Consider the following 20,183-nt stretch of genomic DNA (forward strand, 5'->3'; position numbering starts at 1 on the left):
TCCATGTGTTCCTTCATAGTGTTTAAATCTTTATGTATTAATCTACAATGTAGAAAATAAAGAGAACCCTTTGAATGAGAAGGTGTGTCCAAACCTTTGACTGGTACTATGCTTGTAGCTCTCCTGGACATCTGCTATGCTACCTTCTGTTAATTCAACTGCTTCAATTCTTCTTGCCTCTCTTGGATACCATCCGGGATGGATGGATGGATGATCCCTCCAATATCAATGATTTTATATTGTGTTGCAGAGCTTCAACATGAGCAGTCGAGTAGCTGGAGAACCCAGAGAGGAGAAGGAGGAGGACTTCTACGACTGCCAGGAGACCCTGGAGCCTCAGGACCGAGGACTCAGGGAGGAGGAAAAGACTCTGGAGAAGATGGAGGAGCAGACCCAACAGGAAGCTGGAGGGTCAGAGGACCTTCACATTATAACTGACAGTCTGACTGACCGAAGAGACGTCACAGAGAGAGAGGAGGAGGGAGGAGGAGGAACGGAGGGAGAAGGAGGAAGAGAGGAGGAGGAAGGAGGAGGAGGAATGGAGGGAGAAGGAGGAAAAGAGGAGGAGGAGCAGGGAGATGGGCTGCAGGAGGATTTAGATCCAGAAATGAAGGAGGAGAGCCAGGAGGTGGAGTTCGATGACGACTACCTGAGGGAGGCGGAAAAGGAGCTGTCGGAGGAGGAGAAAGAGGTGACACCTGATCCTCAAAACCAGAACCACATCCTCATAAAGCAGAACCACATTCTCATCATCACATCATGCTCCTGTGATGCTATACATATTATTTCAATCTTCTGTTCTGTTTCAGAGTCGACGGCAGCAAAGTTTAACTCTGAAGGAAAAAGGCAACAGCCAGTTTAAAGCTGGAGGTGAGTGAAGTCATCATTTAACCTGTACAACCAATATACCGTATAACCTGCACAACCAGTATATAACCTGTACAACCAGTATATAACTGGTATATAACCTGTACTACCAGTATATAACCAGAATATAACCAGTATATAACCCATCTCCCTCCAGACTGGGTGGAGGCGGAGCGGAGCTACACGGAGGCGTTGCATTTATGTCCGGTGTGTTTCAGCCGAGAGAGAGCCGTGCTGTTCTCCAACCGAGCTGCTGCAAGACTGCACCTGGTAACAACCACAACACTGTGCTAACACAGAGCTAACACCACGCTTACACTAGGCTAACACCACACTTACACCAGGCTAACACCACACTTACACCAGGCTAACACCACACTTACACCAGGCTAAAACCACGCTTACACCAGCTAACACCACACTTACACCACGCTTACACCACGCTTACACCGGCTAACACCACGCTAACACCACGCTAACACCACGCTTACACCACGCTTACACCACGCTTACACCAGGCTTACACCACGCTTACACCACGCTTACACCACACTTACACCAGGCTAACACCACACTTACACCACGCTAACACCACCCTTACACCAGGCTAACACCACACTTACACCAGGCTAACACCACACTTACACCAGGCTAACATCACGCTTACACCACCCTTACACCATGCTAACACCACACTTACACCAGGCTAACACCACACTTACACCAGGCTAACACCACGCTTACACCGGCTAACACCACGCGTACACCAGGCTAACACCACACTTACACCAGGCTAACACCACGCTAACACCACGCTAACACCACGCTTACACCACGCTTACACCACGCTTACACCAGGCTTACACCACGCTTACACCAGGCTTACACCACGCTTACACCACACTTACACCAGGCTAACACCACACTTACACCACGCTAACACCACCCTTACACCAGGCTAACACCACACTTACACCAGGCTAACACCACACTTACACCAGGCTAACACCACACTTACACCAGGCTAACACCACGCTTACACCGGCTAACACCACGCGTACACCAGGCTAACACCACACTTACACCAGGCTAACACCACACTTACACCAGGCTATATCACGCTTACACCACCCTTACACCATGCTAACACCACACTTACACCAGGCTAACACCACACTTACACCAGGCTAACACCACGCTTACACCGGCTAACACCACGCGTACACCAGGCTAACACCACACTTACACCAGGCTAACACCACACTTACACCAGGCTAACACCACACTTACACCAGGCTAACATCGCGCTTACACCACCCTTACACCATGCTAACACCACACTTACACCACACTAACACCACACTTACACCAGGCTAAAACCACGCTTACACCAGCTAACACCACACTTACACCACGCTTACACCACGCTTACACCGGCTTACACCAGGCTTACACCAGGCTTACACCAGGCTTACACCACGCTTACACCAGGCTTACACCACGCTTACACCACACTTACACCAGGCTAACACCACACTTACACCACGCTAACACCACGCTTACACCAGGCTAAAACCACGCTTACACCAGCTAACACCACACTTACACCACACTTACACCACGCTTACACCGGCTAACACCATGCTTACACCAGCCTGCACCATCAACACTCCATCAACACTCCAAATAAGGTAATCTAGACTTAAATACAGCAGAGACCTTGTTGTTTGGACCACAGACAGTCTCTGTTTTCCACATAGTCTGGTCTCTGGACTAATGTGAGCTACTATCTAGACCTCTGGGGGTCCACAGACAGTCTCTGGTTTCTCCACATAGTCTGGTCTGGTCTCTGGACTAATGTGAGCTACTACGCGCAAAAAGCTAACTGTTAGGCCATCAACACTGTGGATAACACAGAGGCTAACAACATGCTAACAGGGTCTGTGTCTCCCTGTCAGGACCAGAAGGAGAAGGCGGTCTCCGACTGCTCCAGGGGTGAGTGATGACATCATTCTTACCTGTAGCAGGTCACTGTTTGATCTGTGTGTTGAATGGTTGCCTGTGGTTGCTGTAGCGATAGATCTGAATCCAGACTACGTGCGGGCGTTGCTGAGGAGGGCGGAGCTTTACGAGCAGACAGACAAGCTGGACGAGGCTCTGGAGGACTACAAGAAGGTTCTGGACCTGGACCCGACACAGCTCAGTGCTAGAAATGCCTGCATGGTGAGTTCCCTGACCTGAACCAGACCAGGACTAGACAGGCCTTCATGGTGACTTAACTGAGTCCAACAAGACTAGGACTAGACAGGCCTTCATGGTGAGTTCCCTGACCTGAGCCAGACCAGGACTAGACAGTACTTCATGGTGAGTTCCCTGCTCCTGGTCCCCCATTCTTATAGTTTCTCTCCCTGTCTGTCTCTCAGAGGTTGCCTCAGCAGATTCAGGAGAGAAATGAGAAGTTGAAGGAGGAGATGATGAGTACGTACTGCACCTGAACGCCACATTAAAGGAACAGTACACTGTATTAATGTTTATTTTTGATCATGAACAAATTAACCATCAATCAGTGTATGTTTAGAGGGCTACAGATGTTCTTGGGACATTGATCTGATGACGCATCTTTGACCTCTGACCCTGCTGCAGGTAAATTGAAGGATCTGGGGAACCTGGTCCTGAGACCGTTTGGACTCTCCACCAACAACTTCCAGGTGAACCAGGACAGCGACACGGGCTCGTACTCCATCAACTTCATCCAGAAAGCAAACAACAACAGGTGACATCACGCAAGCAAGCGTGGTGACGTCATGCAAGCAAGCGTGATGACGTCATGCAAGCAAGCGTGGTGACGTCATGCAAGCAAGCGTGGTGACGTCATGCAAGCAAGCGTGGTGACGTCATGCAAGCAAGCGTGGTGACGTCATGCAAGCAAGCGTGGTGACGTCACAGACTCTGTGTGTGTTCAGAGGAAACTAAAAGCTAATTGATTTGCTTCCTTTTTGTGACGCTATCAGTGGTTTTCCTCTGGTGTCCATGGTAACCAAACTGCAGGACGAATCTGATCACTGGAAACATTGTGACGTCATTCTTACACAAAAATGTTTTTAAGCTGTATAATAAAGTTTCACTGACTAAATACACAGTCTGCAGTCATCGACTTGGTCGTCATGGTGACATACAGTATAGGATGCAGTTAAATACAATAAATGAAATGTTTTATTTTGTTAAACAGTGAAAGTCTTTAATGCTACTTTTGGGAACCGCTGAAAGACGAGGCCGTGCATCTGATCTACACAACAGCAATGTTGCCATGGTGACAGCACGATCACAGGGTCACTGGTCAGGACGTTAACTGGGTGGTGCTGTTGTGACCTGATACAAACTGGTTTTATTAGAGGTGGAAAGATGACATTCAGCTGTCATGAAATTAAAATAGTGACTGAATTCTGTCAGAAAAATCACATTTCATATTATTTGGAACCCGGTCAGAGCACTTTGAGTGTCTAGAAAAGCGCTGGTGAACTTACTGGACATGAAAAAAGTACAAAAAATGATTCGTCTGTTATTTTTACTACATAAAGTGTAATTTTGTGTGCAATTTGCTATATTTCCAATCACATTTTGGACATTTAACTCTTAACAACATTAATATTAATTGCATACTGACACAGAATGCAACTTTATTTGTATAACCCCTTCATACTGCAAGGCAATACAAGATGAGTCAAAGTGAAACGATCTACAATTAAAGTTAAGAGTTAAATTAACGTAAAATTAAGAAAAGACATCAAACTGGTGAGGAAATATGAAGAGATGATGAACCCCGTAATGATTGCTGGGTTTATTATATTATTAATGACTAAAAGCTGCCTCCGTGCTTCATTCTGACCCTCTGAACAGGAAGCAGACCGGCACCTGGAGATCTGAGGGGTCTGGTGGGTTCAAAACACTGAAGGAGATCCCAAATAAATTCTGGTCTGAACCCATTAAATGCTTTATAAACATGCAACAGGATTTTGAACTGAGGAAGCTGGTGTAGTGATTTCAGTCTTGGTGGTCTGGGTTTAGGTTTCTGGGTTGTGGTCGGACCGGCAGCAGGGTTCTAATAATCACTCAACAGGGGGCGCTAATGGCTAATCAACTGGAAGAAACCGAAGAAGAAGAACGCACATGCGCAGTGTGTGTGTTGGTGTGCGTGTGTGTGAAGCTGGCCGGTTGTTGAAGATGGCTACGCCGATAGACTTGGAGCTGAAGAAGGTAATTTTGATTCAGTAACAGCATGTTACCTGTCTAACGGTCACCTGTCTAACTGTCACCTGAGCTCAGCTGGCTGCTGTCACCTGTCTCTGTGTTTACCGACGAGCCATCGTCATCTTACAGCCGTTAGCAGCGCTGCAGCTAAAACTATTAGCATAGCCACGCTACACAGCAGGGAGAGAAGAAGATCAATATGTCTTCAGGGAGAATCGATATGATTTTGTTTTATTCCGCCATGTTTAACACGTTTGTGTGTTATTGAACTGTCTTCACATGAAACACCTTTCTTGTAAAATTAGATAAAGAATGAATGATTAGTAACTTAAATGGGGTTGTTTTTCATTCGGAATTAAATATTCTTAAGGCCAGCTTTACACAAGTGACGTCATCCGATTGGCTGATGTCAGTCATCAAGACCAAATGGAACCTGTATCGGATCTGGATCCATAAGATAAACCTCCCAACCTCTGCGATTATATAGATAAACCACTCCCACTTCCTTCCTGTCTTTGTTATTGTGGCATTAGCGCCACTGATCTGTGGTTCGAATTCTGGCTCCTTCAGTCTGTGTGCCGAAGTGACAAGATACTGAACCCCAAATTACCCCCGAAGGCTGTGCCATCAGTGGGAGCTGCAGGTGAAGCTGTTCAGATGTTTGTGATCAGAGTGATACCTCTCTCTTGTAGGCGTTCTCGGAGCTGCAGGTGAAGATGTTGATGTGATTTTGATCAGAGTGATACCTCTCTTTTGTAGGCGTTCTCGGAGCTGCAGGTGAAGATGTTGATGTGTTTTTGATCAGAGTGATACCTCTCTCTTGTAGGCGTTCTCGGAGCTGCAGGTGAAGATGATCGACACGCAGCAGAAGGTGAAGCTGGCCGACCTGCAGATCGATCAGCTGACCCGCGTTCAGAAACATGCTAAGCTAACTCACGCAGAGATCACGCCGCTGTCGGAAAACACGCGACTCTACGAAGGAGTCGGCCGCATGTGAGTCACCTGGTTACAAGCATCACTCATGTGTTGTGTTGTGTCAGGTGTAGTTTTTATTGATGACAGCTGTTTAGCTTTATTAGTATGTTAATGATGATCTTATTGGTAGAACAATGGAAAGATGTGTCACTCTGTTCGTGAATTATAAGACTTTTAATTCAGAGACAATATTCAGTTTTTGTCACATTAAAAAAAAGTGTTGTATCTTCTTCAAAAGCCATCTTTGAAACTTCAGACATACAAAGATCTTGTATCTGTTATATTAAAAACAATCTTTCTGTTAAATGAAAACATTATTTTATTTAGTATCATGTGACGTGACTGATAGCTGCTTGTGTTTCAGGTTCATTCTGCAGTCAAAGGATGAGATCAACAATCAGCTGATGGACAAACAGAAAACAGCTGATGAGAAAATTAAAGAGCTCGAGGTAGAAATACACGCTGAGATACATGTAAAATACACAAGAAATTCAACCTAGATACTTTTTACGTGTAAAAATCATGTACGAATTACATGAAAACGCATTAAAGTACTGTATAATACACACCAAGGTACCTGTAAAATACACACCAAGGTACCTGTAAAATACACACCAAGATAATGTATAATACACACCAATGTACCGTATAATACATACCAAGGTACTGTATAATACACACCAAAGTACTGTATAATACACACCAATGTACCGTATAATACACACCAATGTAATGTTTAACACACATCAAGGTACTGTATAATACACACCAATGTACTGTATAATACACACCAATGTACTGTATAATACACACCAATGTACTGTATAATACACACCAAAGTACTGTATAATACACATCAATGTAATGTATAATACACATCAAGGTAATGTATAATACACACCAATGTACTGTATAATACACACCAATGTACTGTATAATACACACCAAGGTACTGTATAATACACACCAATGTACCGTATAGTACACACCAATGTACTGTATAATACACACCAAGGTACTGTAAAATTCACACCAATGTACTGTAAAATACACAACATGGTACCTGTAAAAGACACACCAAGGATCTGTATAATACACACCAATGTACCGTATAATACACATCAAGGTACTGTATAATACACACCAATGTACTGTATAATACACACCAATGTACTGTAAAATACACAACATGGTACCTGTAAAAGACACACCAAGGCTCTGTATAATACACACCAATGTACTGTATAATACACATCAAGGTACTGTATAATACACATCAAGGTACTGTATAATACACACCAAGGCTCTGTATAATACACACCAATGTAATGTATAATACATACCAAGGTACTGTAAACTACATCTGTTCTTTGCAGCAGAAGAAGGTGTACCTAGAACGCAGTGTGAAAGAAGCTGAAGACAACATTAGAGAGATGCTGATGTCCAGGAGAGCTCAGTGATAACTCATCAAGAATCAATAACGTCCATTCATCAAATTTGCAATGTTCATGTCGGTAACTATTTGTTAGTTGTTCATATTAAAATGTTGAACCTTCAATCTGTTTCCGGTTTGTATTACTTCAAAGTGGGACATCTTTATTTTAAACTCATGAAAGAGGAGCAGAGTGAGACATCTTTATTTTCCGTTTACATTTAGGACATTTAGCAGACGTTTTTTTCCAAAGCGACTTACAATAAGTACATTTGTCGAGAGAAAGAAACCACAACATATCCAGCGTTCTCATCTGAGTAAAGTAGTAGCTGTTCAGCAAGGACACCTTAAGTACAACACTGATATGATCGAAGTGCTACAGGTAAGAACAAAGAAGTGCATTTTATTTACTTATTTATTTTATTTTCCTTTTTAACTCTAAAGAGGAGCAGAGTGAGATAACATGTCAACTTTGCACACGAAAAATGTTCTAACAGGTTCCCTGTGATCAGATATGGAGTCTGTTTCGTCCTGACGGTCAGAGAGTTTCTCGCTGTGAAGCCTGTCGACCAATCAGAGCTGGCGATGCGACCCAGTTAAATAAAGTAGAGATTTAACTTTGGCGTTGACGGGATGAGTCACTCAGGTGTTTTAGTGCAGAACTCCATTGTGTGTGTGTGTGTGTGTGTGTGTGTGTGTGTGTGTGTGTGTGTGTGTGTGTGTGTGTGTGTGTGTGTGTGTGTGTGTGTGTGTGTGTGTGTGTGTGTGTGTGTGTGTGTGTTCACAATGTTGTATTTACTTGAAGTAGTTTATTATTTATGCTTCAGTTTGAATAATTTCCGAATCGGAGGTAAAAAAAGAAACTGTCCAGATCCTTGTTTGTCCTGACAGTGAGGTGTCCGTGAACACACCATGATGCCTTCAGGTGTTTTTCTCTGTTGGATTAAAGACACTTTGACTGACTGTGAAGTGTTTCATTTAAAATTCTCTTATTTTGTTAAATTTCTTCCTATTTAGTTTTTTGATTAAACTCCAGACGTCGTTGTAATGTGTGTACTAATACGTGTATGTGTACTGTGTTATGTACAGTACATGCAGTACTATGTTCTACATTACATAGTACATGAAATACTATGTATACTACGAGGTACTGTATCTACTATGCAGTATACTATACATACATGCATGTATACATGCAGTGCTTTGTAGTACACTATGATATAACTGGTAATATTTGTGTCATCTGTTGAAAATCTAGTAAAAGTGAGCTGAGGTTTAATCAAACCTGAAAGGTAAATGGATACTTTCTAATATATTATTTATATATTTATTTTGTTTTGTGTCTGTGATGTAAAATCGTCATGAATCTCATTGTGTACATACATATAGCAATACCCACCCCACCTTCCATGCTGTGTTGAGGAATCTTATGTATACATTTAAGTGTCGACTTCTAGAGTCAAAAAATGGCCTAATAACTGCACTCACTAACATTAAACAGAGTGATACAAGGTACACATCTGGACTGTGGAAACACTGGAACAGTTGCTTGCATGTATATTAATGTGTTGACTTGTATTTGTACTGTCTTTTAATGTATTTTATGCATTTATATGGACCCTCTGAGTCTGAAATAAAGTATTCATCATCATTATCATCAATAATAATCACAAAGGATGCAACGCAACTCTTGGTCCAAGCACTGGTCATCTCCCGCCTTGACTACTGCAACTCTCTCCTGGCCGGACTCCCGGCCTCTGCGATTAAACCATTGCAGCGTATCCAGAACGCTGCAGCACGCCTTATCTTCTATCTACCCAAATTCTCCCATGTGACCCCCCTCCTCCGTGACCTCCACTGGCTCCCTGTTGCAGCACGCATCCAATTTAAGACGATGACACTGGCCTTCAGGGCCATCAATGGAACGGCACCTGCCTACCTTCAAACACTGGTCAAACCTCATGCCCCGAAGCGAGCACTTCGCTCCTCTACTTCAGCTGGCCGGCTGGTACCACCATCGCTGAAATCAAACAAATGTCGCTCAGCAAAGTCCAGACTCTTCTCTGTTCTGGTCCTCAGTGGTGGAACGAACTCCCGACTAATGTCAGGACAGCTGAGTCATTTGCCATTTTCCGAAAAAGGCTCAAGACTCACCTGTTCAGACTTCACCTCGACTAGCATGACCCCCCCCCCCCCCCCCCCCCCCCAAAAAAAAACCCTTACCTATAGCACTCTGATCGTAGCACTGTTGCTCTTGAACTACTAGTTTACTCAGATGAGGACCTAACACTTGTTCTACTTTTAGCTCTTACTTTATCGGCAATGATTCGTTGTGGTTTCCTTGTTTCCTTCTTTTGACAAGTCGCTTTGGACAAAAGCGTCTGCTAAATGACCTAAATGTAAATGTAAATGTAAATAATTGTTAAAAACTGACCTGAAACAGAAAAGTTTTAATGATTGACAGGCGCAATGACTAAGCAGGTGACCTTTGACCTCCGCAGGGTCACATTGCCCATGAATGTCTCACCTGAAGCAGGTAAATAAATCACCTGAGAGAGAAGCAACATTTCAGTGAATGTATCCTCGTCAGGGTTAGGGTCCTCTGAAGGATTCAGGCCTTTAACTCGGTCCTCATTGAAGTAGACTTGATTCCAGACTTGGGTCTGCAGTTCCCCCAGACTCGGGTCTGCAGGTCCCCCAGGCTCCATCATCGTGGACTGAGGTTCAGTTCTCTCCCGGGAGGTTTGAGCATTCTTTGGTTCGACGTCCTGATGAAAGATTAACATTCCACACTGACCAGTCCAGAGTCTAGAGAGGGCCCGGCTGTCGAAGACCGCCTGACTGGTTCCTGTACCAAAGAAGGCCCCCCCCTGAACTATGGACCAGTGGCACTGACTTCCCACCTGGGCCCCCCTCCATCAGGGTTATCAGGGCCGCTTCTCCATCAGGCCCCTCCTCCATCAGCTCCTACTCCATCAGGGCCCTTTCTCCATCAGAGCTCCTCCTCCATCACGGCCCCTCTCAATCAGGGCTCCTCCTCCATCACGGCCACTCCTCCATCAACCCCCCCCCCCCCCCCCCCCCTCCTTCAGGGCTCCTCCTTTTTATAGACTTTGTTTTATGTGATGTCGTATTGGTATGTGCAAAAATTTTATTTTTTACCTGCAAATCATCTCTTACTATAATTATTAGTGTCATATAAATGTTTGTCTCATATTTATGTTTGTCTCATAAATGTTTGTCTCATATAAATGTTTGTCTCATATAAATGTTTGTCTCTTATATATTTATTATTATATTTATCTGTTTGTTATGTTCTTTGATGTGAAACCTGCTGAGTCGTTTGTTGACTGAATCTCTGCTGGATGAATTCCAACCGAGACAGATTTTATTGATTCAGCAAGAAACGAGGCCACGAAAACAAAGACGCAAAAAAGGACACGAACCCCTGTGGGACGAAGCCCAGGAGGTCTGGAAAGGTCTGGAAATGTCTGGAAGACGTTCAACAGTTTGTTCCAATTTTCATTAATCTTTTGGTTGCAAAAAATGCAAACATGCACTTAAAAAATGATTTACCAAATTAATAATTGGCTCGTGATGTTATTAGTCAATATATAAATTAATTGAAATCATTTGATTGATTTTCAGAATAAGACTGAAGCTTTTAGAGAGAGAGAGAAAGGGAGAGAGAGAGAGAGAGCAAGAGGGTGGAGAGAGATTTACACTCAACCATTAACTACAACGAAATGATTGTTAAACCACGAAAAACAGAAAGAGAGGGAGGAGGACAGAAGGAGACAGAGAAAGAGACACAAAGACAGAGATTCCACTTAAAAGCACCGATCTGTCCAGACTCCTGTCGTCTGTCAAACTGTAAGTACATTTCCACTGATTTACAGAGAAAATCCTCTTTTCATTCTCTTTCCATTTAACTGCGGCTGCAGTAATCCTTTAAGAACTCTCACCAGACTCCATACAAATATTTCACCCTTTTAGAGTTCATTGTAAAACAACAGATGCAGCCTTCCTGTTTTGTTTCATCATCCGCAAAATGTCTCATTGATGACTGACTCACCAGAATGTGCACTCAAGTGACTCAAGTGAGTTTTGAATGGTTCTGAGGAGGCTTGAAATCGTTTTATGGATAGTTTGGAGGATGTTTCTAACCGTTTTGAAAGTTTTGAATAGTTTGGAGGAAGTTTAGAACAGTTTTTCAGAGTTTGGGATTTGGAGGAGGGTTGGAACCGTTTTGAGTTTTTAATTGTTTGGAGACTTTTTTTGGGGAGTTTGGGATTATTTGGAGGAGTTTGGACAGTTTTTGAGAATTTGGGAATTGCCCCAGATTAGGTATTTGGTTTGAAGGAGGTTATGGACAATTTTTTGAGAGTTGTGGATTGTTTGTAAACGTTTTTGAGAGTTTGGGATTGTTTTGAGGATGTTTGGAACAGTTTTGGATTATTTGGAGACGATTTGGGGATTTTTAGTTTTTGAGAATTTGGAAATTGTCTGGATTAGGTATTTATAGTTTGGGGGAGGTTTGGGACAGTTTTTGAGAGTTTGGGTATTGTTAGCATTGATTGGAACGGTCCAGTACAACGGTCCAGTACAACGGTCCAGTACAACGGTCCAGTACAACGGTCGGGCGACTGTGGCTCAGTTAGTAGAGCGGGTTGGCCAATGTTCGGAGGGTCAGCAGTTCAATCCCTGCCCTTGTCACTGTTTCATGGTCGTTGTGTCCTTGGGCAAGACACTTCACCCAGCTTGCCTCGTGTGAATGTGTAGGACTGCTGTATGTTTGAGGTGGTGGTCGGAGGGGCCGTAGGCGCTGAATGGCAGCCACGCTTCCGTCAGTCTGCCCCAGGGCAGCTGTGGCTACTATCATAGTTTACCACCACCGGTATGACTATGTGTGAATGAATGGAACCCGGAACCCTGTCAGAGCACTTTGAGTGTCTTGAAAAGCGCCATATAAATCCAATCCATTATTACAATGGTCTGGTACAACGGTCCGGTACAACGGTCCGGTACAATGTTCCGGTACAGCGGTCCGGTACAGCGGTCCGGTACAGCGGTCCGGTACAATGTTCCGGTACACAGGTCCGGTACAACACCTGAATCACTGCTAATGCCACACTAAACCAACTGTCCATCTTACCATCCATTTTCCCCTCACTGGTGAACAAGACCCCAAGATACCTGAACTACACCTCTTGGGGTAGTGGCACACTCCCAACCCTGAGGGTGCAGCCCACCAGTTTCCGGCAGAGCACCATGGTCTCAGTCTCCACTGCTCTACAATAACCGTAGTCCGAGGCTGCAGTTCCCCTCCACTGCTAAAAACAGCTTGAGGCAAGCCCTGTTTTCCCTCTCCGAGTCGTCTAACAGTTTGCCAGAACTTCCTTGAGGCCAACCAGAAGTCAGATTCAGATTAGGCAGGCTGTCCCTCCCAATCACCCCCCTCCAGATTACTCCATCAGATTATCCCATCATTGCCCATGTGAGCGTAGAAGTCCCCAAGATGCCACCTAGAGGCTCCAAAAAGGTTGGCTACTCTGAGTTGCTGTTTGGTGCATATGCACAAACCACAGTCAGAGACTTCCTCTCAGTGGCTTCAGATGACCCTCTCATTCTCTGGGGAAAACTCCAACATCTTGGCGGTCACCTTGGGACTTGTGAGTATCCCCAAGCCCGCCCGGCGCCTTCTCTTCCTGGGCAACTCTGGAAAAGGTCAGAGTCCAGCCCTTCCCCACGAGTTTGGTTCCAGTGTTATGTGTGGAGGTTATCCAAACTATATCTAGTTGGTACTGTTCCACCTCCTGCACCAGCTCTGCTCTACCTCCTGAGCTTAACACAAACCCCATTTGGTTGGAGGCTTTGTTGTATATATAGATTTATTAATTGTGCATACATTTGTTTTGTTCTGATGAACTGAACCTCAAATCAATGATTTCTATTGTCGTGGTTATTGTTGTCATTATTGTTATTATTTTATTGTTGTTCTTCATGCTTTTGTTGTTGTTTTTTCACAATTCATTGTAAGTTTAAATTTATAACCAAAAATATCATAACAACAACAAAATTCAGAAATCAGACTGAAGAGAAGAAGATGGGCTTCGCTGACCTGCTGGAGGAGGTGAGACACTTGACTGAACGTCGTCTGATTACCACCATGTAATCTGATTACTGCGTCATATGCGTCATGTACATACATATACATTACTAATGTTCTTTGGTTACTGCATCATGTCGTCTGTTTACTGAATTGTCTTCTTGGATTATTATGTCATGTAATCTGATGACGGGAATTTGTAAAATGATAATTTAGTCATAAACTCTGGTTACTGCATTATGTAATCTGATTACAACGGCATGTAATTTGATTACTGCAACATGTTATCGGACTGCTGCATCATGTATTCTAATAAAACTGCTTCACAAATTTAAGAAATCACTTTGTCATGTAATCTCAATGCCTAACTCATGATTTCTGCATCATGTACTTTTTGATGATTTTTGACGATTGATTAATGTGTTGACTTAATCATGTTCACCTATGTTTTGTGACCCCCCCCCCCCCCCCCTCTTTTCCATGGGAAGGTGGGTGGGTTCGGCAGGTACCAGTGGCTCCACGTGACCCTGATCAGTTTGCCTGGTTTGTTGATGGCAAGTCAAAACCTGCTGAACAACTTTGTCTCAGGAACCCCTGCCCACCACTGCAGACTCTCGGCCAATTACAGCCATTATAACCTGTCTCACTACCAGGTAACTTGTCTGGCTGTCCATATAATACTACCAGATAATCTGCCTGTCTGTCTCTCTGAATCTGTCTGATTCTATCAGGTAATCTGTCTATCTAACTGATACCAACAGGTAACCTGTCCGTTTGAATCTGTCTGATACTACCAGGTGACCTGTCTTTCTCCCTGTCTGTCTGAGTCTGATACTACCAGGTGACCTGTCTGTCTCTCTCTCTGAATCTGTCTGAAAGCACCAAGTCATTGTGTTTCACCACCAGGTGACCTGTCTGTCTGATCACATTAACCAATGACTCAGCTCATTATTGTGATCAATTGGTTGTTACAGGGCGATGAGAACCAGCTTATCAAAGCTTTTATCCCTATGGAATCTTCAGGAAACAGACTGGACCGCTGCAGGAGGTAACAGTTGTAAAAAGTAATTGAATTCCTCGACCTGTTGCATTGTATTGGTAATTCACTCCCTGTCACATCACTTCCTGTTCCACTTGTTGTTGTCCAGGTATGTGGAGCCTCAGTGGCAGCTGTTAGACACTAACAGCACAGCAAACAACAGCCAACTACAGACGGAAGGATGTTTGGACGGATGGACATTCGACAGCTCGGAATTCATCGCCACCACCGTCTCCGAGGTACACCGAGTTTATCCAAGTCATCAGGTTAATGAGGTGAACGTTGTCAGCAATAGGTTGTAATGTTTTTTTAGCAGGTTGTAATGGTACTGGTACTTCAGGAGGTTGTAATGGTCCTTTATCAGGTTGTAAGGGTACTGGTACTTTAGGGGGTGGTAATGGTACTTTAGCAGGTTGTAATGGTACTTTAGGGGGTTGTAATGGTACTTTAGCAAGTTATAGTGATATCTTATAAGGTTGTAATGATACTTATCATTCTTCTATCTTTATGCCTCAGTGGGAGCTGGTGTGTTCGCTGCGTCCTCTGAAACAGATGATTCAGACCATCTATATGGGAGGAGTTTTAGCGGGGGCTATCATCTACGGAGGACTTTCAGACAGGTGAAACTCACCTGTTGAAACTGTAAACATACATGTAACCTAGTAACTATGACTCTGTGAAGCTTTGGAACAGCAGTGGGTATGGAGCAATGTTTTCATGTTTTAATTGCATCTTGTCTGTTATTCTTACCTGTGCACACATAATCTTTCTTTATGAACCCCTTTCTCTCTCTCTCAGGTTTGGTAGGAAGTCTGTCCTTATTTGGTCGTACCTTCAGCTGGCCATTATCGGCTGTAGCTCCGCCTTCTCCCCTTCATACTCCGCCTACTGCATTTTTAGATTCCTGAGTGGGATGGCAGTGTCTGGCATCATCCTGAATGGAGTCTCACTAAGTACCTGTCTACCTTTCTCTCCGCCTGTCTGTCTGTTGGTCATAAACTGCAGGTTCTTAAATGTCTCTGTTGTGTAATTGATTATCTGTGGAAACAGACTGAGTAAGTCCTCACAGGTTGGTCCACCTTTCTGTCTGCCTGTGTGTCTCCAGAGGTGGAGTGGATCCCGACCAAACAGAGAACATTAGTGGGCACGCTCACCTCTTTCTTCTTCACCTTTGGTCAGATGATCCTGGCAGGACTTGCATACTGGCTGAGAGACTGGAGGAGGCTGCAGCTGGTTGCCTGTGCCCCCTTGTTCCTGTTTTTGACCTACAGCTGGTCTGTGTACACTTTCAAATTAAACGTATCTAATCCTTCCGCTGTCTGAGTGGCCAGGTGGTCCTGATCTCCCTGCTCTCTGTTGGGTCAGGTGGTTCGCAGAGTCGGCTCGTTGGTTGGTTCTGAATCGTCGGTCAGAGGAGGCGTTAAAGTGTCTCCAGCGAGTCGCTCGAATCAATGGAAAACCAGAGATCGCTGATAAGTTAACGCTGGAGGTAAACTTCCTGATGTTGACATACATAACAAATCAAATATATAAAGATGTATGAAATCAGTCACATGTCGCCTGCAGGTTCTTCACTCTCACATGAATAAGGAGATGGAGTCGAGTCTTTCAACATTCACAGCATACGATCTGTTGAGGACCAGATGGATGAGACGGATCTCCATCTGTCTGGTCGCCGTCTGGTCAGAAACCTGCTTTACATGTCCACCTGTCTACCTGTCCACCTGTCTACCTGTCCTCAGCTCTACCTGACTTCATTCACCTTTATTCATTAAAAATGTCACACTTGTCTTTCTCTGCAGGTTCGCCACCAGTTTTGCATACTATGGTTTGGCGATGGATCTGCAGAAGTTTGGGGTGAGTCACCAGATTAGCATTAATGCTAAATGTCAGCTACCATTTACAGGAAACTTCCTGTAGACCTGATTCACCTGATATCTGATATTCAGATCACATGAGCTCAAATCATGGTGGTGTAGTGGGTAGCACTGTCGCCACACAGCGAGAGGGTCCCGGGTTCCATCTAGGCCGATCTAGGTAAGGTCTGGGTGGTGCCATATACTCCTTGACAATACTATGAAGAGTAGCAGAGTTAGCCTTTAAGCCTTTGAAATCATTTTTATCCTTCTACTAACTTATGCCAATGCACAACTTTACCCCGGATGGAGATTCTTTGCCTTACCATGCACTAGTAAGAGTGGGATCTTAAAGGAACAGCTGATTTTATTCTGAAATGATCAAAGCCACCTCAATTGATGTCAGGTGAGGCACACATTTGGTGTGTGATCTGGAAGGTAATTGGTTATAACTGAGAATGTTTATAATGGTTATCCTAAAGGGACTGATCACTTTAACGATCCTGCTATCCTAGGTTTTCATTAATTTTCAGAAATAAAAACATTAATTTGAATGTTGCAAGGCAACATGTGTAAATCAAGCTGGAAAATTAAATTTGTCCTACTTGTTGTTCTAGGTGGGCATCTACCAGATGCAGATCATCTTTGGAGCTGTTGATTTTCCCGCCAAACTGATGGCTCTGGGAATGCTGTCTTACCTGGGGAGGAGGGTCTCTCAAGTCAGCTGTCTGTTCATGTCTGCCATCATTATCTTCGCCAACATCTTTGTCCCCACAGGTAAAAATATGAAGAAACACTAACACACACACACACACACACATACACACACATACATACACGCACTGGTAAGAAACACTAATACACACACCAGGTACGATACAACAATACAATATATGAATAACAGAGTCATTCTTTTATAATTAATAATACACAGACATGCAGACCATCAGGACCACGTTGGCGTGTCTTGGTAAAGGTTTCACCTCGGCCTCCTTCACCACAGTGTACCTGTACACCGGAGAGCTGTACCCCACCGTACTCAGGTCAGATGCTGCCGTCTTCAGTGAGACATTCTATCTAGTGTCTTCTGGCGAGACACTCTGTCTACTGTCTTCAGGCGTAATATATATACAGTTTATATATACACTGTATATACAGTATAAATAAAAGATGTACAATTTCTACATCGGTGCTTACGCGTACCCTACTGGTGATAATAAGTAATAGCACATTTTCTTGTGTCCCCCCACCCAGAAGAACAATTCCCCAGCCACCACTGATGTGTGTGTGTGTGTGTGTGTGTTTAGACAGACAGGTTTCGGCTTCGTGTCCACCATGGCGAGAGTCGGCAGCATGGCGGCCCCTGCTGTCCTTATCCTGGATGAGGTGATCACTGATCCAAACCTCGTTAAAGATCAATCAATAATACATTTTTTTATCCTTTTTGGTCAAATGTATATATGCATATAATATGTTATCAATGTTAATCAACATTTAGTCTATGCATATAATAATGAAGTAAACAATCAATACATCAATCAATACATCTCTCTGTCAAAGTCTGTCTGTCTCTCTCCCTGTCTGCCTCTCTGTCTGCTTCCTTTGTATTAATGCTAAAAGTACCGATGGACTACATTTCCCAGGTAATTCCCGCTCTACCCAGTGTGGTATATGGGGGCGCTGCAGTGTTGGCTGGCTGCTTCGCTTGCTTCTTGCCAGAGACACTGAACATGCTGCTGCCCGACACCATCGAAGACGTGGAGGAGAAACGGTGAGCTCACAGCCAACAGTCAGCTTTGTTAGCGCTTTGTTAGCAGTGTTAGCTTCACTATCAGCATGAGAAACATTGTTGCTTTTGTTAGCGGCATCAGCTTCACTATCAGCATCTTTAGCTTCTGTCAAGTGGAGGCTACATTAGCAGTGCTTCTTTGGCATGTTCAGGTTAAGTAGCAGCATTAGCTTTATTATCTCAGCATTATTATCTGTGAAGGTTGCAGTCCTCCAGATCCTGGTGATCCTTGAAAGCTCTTATCGTGGGCAACTGGACTTGCGTTAGGCCTTTGACAACCTCTCATCCAAGTAGCTTCTTCAGTTCTGACTATGGGGAGTTTAGTTATTGAAACTCTTGTAGGGGTGTTAGTACTGTGTGAGTCATGTGACTCCTGGACCCCCCCCCCCCCCCCCCAAGTCCTCAAGTGAAATTTGAATCCATAGCACTTTGAGGGGGCAAGTGGTTCACCTTTCCTACTTGTGAGTTCAGTTATAGCTTGACGATGAAGGGTAATGATGACACCTAACTTGTGCTCCCGTGGGTGGTGTGAGTCAAATAGCAGGTATTGATCAGTGTGTATAGGTTTCCTCTGTATTTAGATACCCTGTTTTTTTTACCAATGGGGATAAAAACGTCTATTGAGTCTATTGACTTTCAGGTGGCCCATTCATGTGAATAGTTCAGTTGAGGACTGGGTGAGTCCAGGACCCATTTCAACCCCAACGTGCTAGCTACCCAAGTTTCCCTTGAGGGCTGGAGGGTCCTGGAGCCTCATGCCTCTCACTCACGATGTTAATGACCCTACAAGAGGTTAACTAACCTCGCTAACTAAAAATCCTATTGGATGAGATCAAACAGGTCTTTAAAAAAAAGTCCACTTGCCTACAATGAAGCTTTCAAGGCTTCGTTAGCAGTGTTAACTTGGTGATAAGGGTTAGGTTCTCTTGGATGGCTTCTGCTTCATTTTCAGCGTTACCTTCATTAGCATGTTAAGTTTCATTACTATCATGAGCTTTATTATCATCATTAGTAACAATGTTAGCTTTGTTGAGCATTTTAAGTTTAATTTGCATTGATGGCTACAATAAAAAACGATCAATAAATATACATTAATAACTGAAACCTGTCTGTGGTGTGAAGGCATGGAAAGAGCCCGGCCACGCCAAAGGAAGAGGGCGTGTCTTTGAAAGAAAGCAGGGGCGTGGTTCCCACGGAATGCGTGGCTTTAAAAGAGATGAAGGAAGCGGAAGGGACCGGACTCAATGCCCTCTGACCAATCAGATGCCTGGACTGAACCTCAACCAATCAGATGGCTGCATCGAACCTCGACCAATCAGAAGACTGGACTGATCCTCAACCAATCAGACAGCCGCATCGAACCTCAATCACACGGCTGCATTGAACCTCGATCAATCAGAGGGCTGCATCGAACCTTGACCAATCAGATGACTGGAGTCGTTAACGACCAGTTTAAAAGTGTAAGTTTCTTCTGGAAAAATGAATTTTACGAAGTGAAGTTCCAGTTTATGAGGTTAAGATTCAGACTCAGATATTTGATTATAGATTGTTGATTAGAAGTGGAGTTTAGTTTCTGGCATTAATTCTTTGAATAATTATCAAGAACAGTGTAACACACGAATAAAACGGATTAATATTAATATCACACATTTGTTGTTGTCTTTGTTTCAGACAGTACTAACCATGACCATGAGCAAAGTCACATGACCTGGTGTTGCTTTCAGTAGTATTGGCGAAGCCAGCTGCTCTCTGAAACACATAATTTATAAAAGCTTGCTTCTCCCGTCGACCAGTGTCGGCGCGGCAGGCTTCTATGGCCCACTCCGCTCGCACTGTGTTATTATTATTATTATTATTATTATTATTGT

General features: G+C 43.8%; 3 protein-coding genes across 7 annotated transcripts in view; all 3 read left to right on the plus strand.

Moving 5' to 3' along the window:
* The window catches only part of ttc1 (tetratricopeptide repeat domain 1), a 37,723-nt gene that overhangs the window by 1,371 nt on the left and 16,169 nt on the right, over positions 1-20,183 (plus strand). Inside the window, exons 2-9 of one of the 2 annotated variants that reach the window (XM_084029121.1) lie at positions 251-691; positions 810-870; positions 1,025-1,137; positions 2,826-2,862; positions 2,942-3,090; positions 3,291-3,345; positions 3,511-3,706; positions 3,831-4,279. In XM_084029121.1, coding sequence (XP_083885247.1) covers positions 260-691; positions 810-870; positions 1,025-1,137; positions 2,826-2,862; positions 2,942-3,090; positions 3,291-3,345; positions 3,511-3,644 — 981 coding nt within the window. In that variant the 5' untranslated portion in view covers positions 251-259 and the 3' untranslated portion in view covers positions 3,645-3,706; positions 3,831-4,279. Of the gene's footprint in view, positions 1-250; positions 692-809; positions 871-1,024; positions 1,138-2,825; positions 2,863-2,941; positions 3,091-3,290; positions 3,346-3,510; positions 3,738-3,830; positions 4,280-20,183 lie in introns of those variants that run through there. The other variant, XM_084029120.1, reaches the window with a different exon arrangement.
* Positions 5,012-7,648, plus strand: pfdn1 (prefoldin subunit 1). The gene is made up of 4 exons (XM_084028743.1): positions 5,012-5,121; positions 5,942-6,108; positions 6,455-6,539; positions 7,467-7,648. Exons 1-4 carry the CDS (start codon positions 5,035-5,037, stop codon positions 7,548-7,550), a joined length of 423 nt encoding a protein of 140 aa, XP_083884869.1. The 5' UTR covers positions 5,012-5,034; the 3' UTR covers positions 7,551-7,648.
* On the plus strand, positions 11,284-19,940 carry oatx (organic anion transporter X). Of its 4 annotated transcripts, none has more exons than XM_084029425.1 (16): positions 11,284-11,395; positions 13,607-13,655; positions 14,120-14,284; positions 14,606-14,679; positions 14,780-14,909; positions 15,187-15,290; positions 15,469-15,623; positions 15,776-15,944; positions 16,036-16,159; positions 16,237-16,352; positions 16,473-16,527; positions 17,144-17,303; positions 17,461-17,569; positions 17,838-17,912; positions 18,147-18,297; positions 19,438-19,940. In XM_084029425.1, the coding sequence occupies exons 2-16, from the start codon at positions 13,629-13,631 to the stop codon at positions 19,645-19,647; spliced, it is 1,824 nt and encodes a 607-aa protein (XP_083885551.1). In that variant the 5' UTR covers positions 11,284-11,395; positions 13,607-13,628; the 3' UTR covers positions 19,648-19,940. The 4 variants fall into 4 exon arrangements, with proteins under 4 accessions (XP_083885551.1, XP_083885554.1, XP_083885553.1 ...); XM_084029426.1 differs by having other exon boundaries at positions 11,285-11,395; positions 17,834-17,912; positions 18,170-18,297; XM_084029428.1 differs by lacking the exon at positions 19,438-19,940 and having other exon boundaries at positions 18,170-18,298.

Source organism: Eutrigla gurnardus (assembly GCF_963514095.1).
Source record: "Eutrigla gurnardus genome assembly, chromosome: 15".
NCBI classification, from domain to species: domain Eukaryota; kingdom Metazoa; phylum Chordata; class Actinopteri; order Perciformes; family Triglidae; genus Eutrigla; species Eutrigla gurnardus.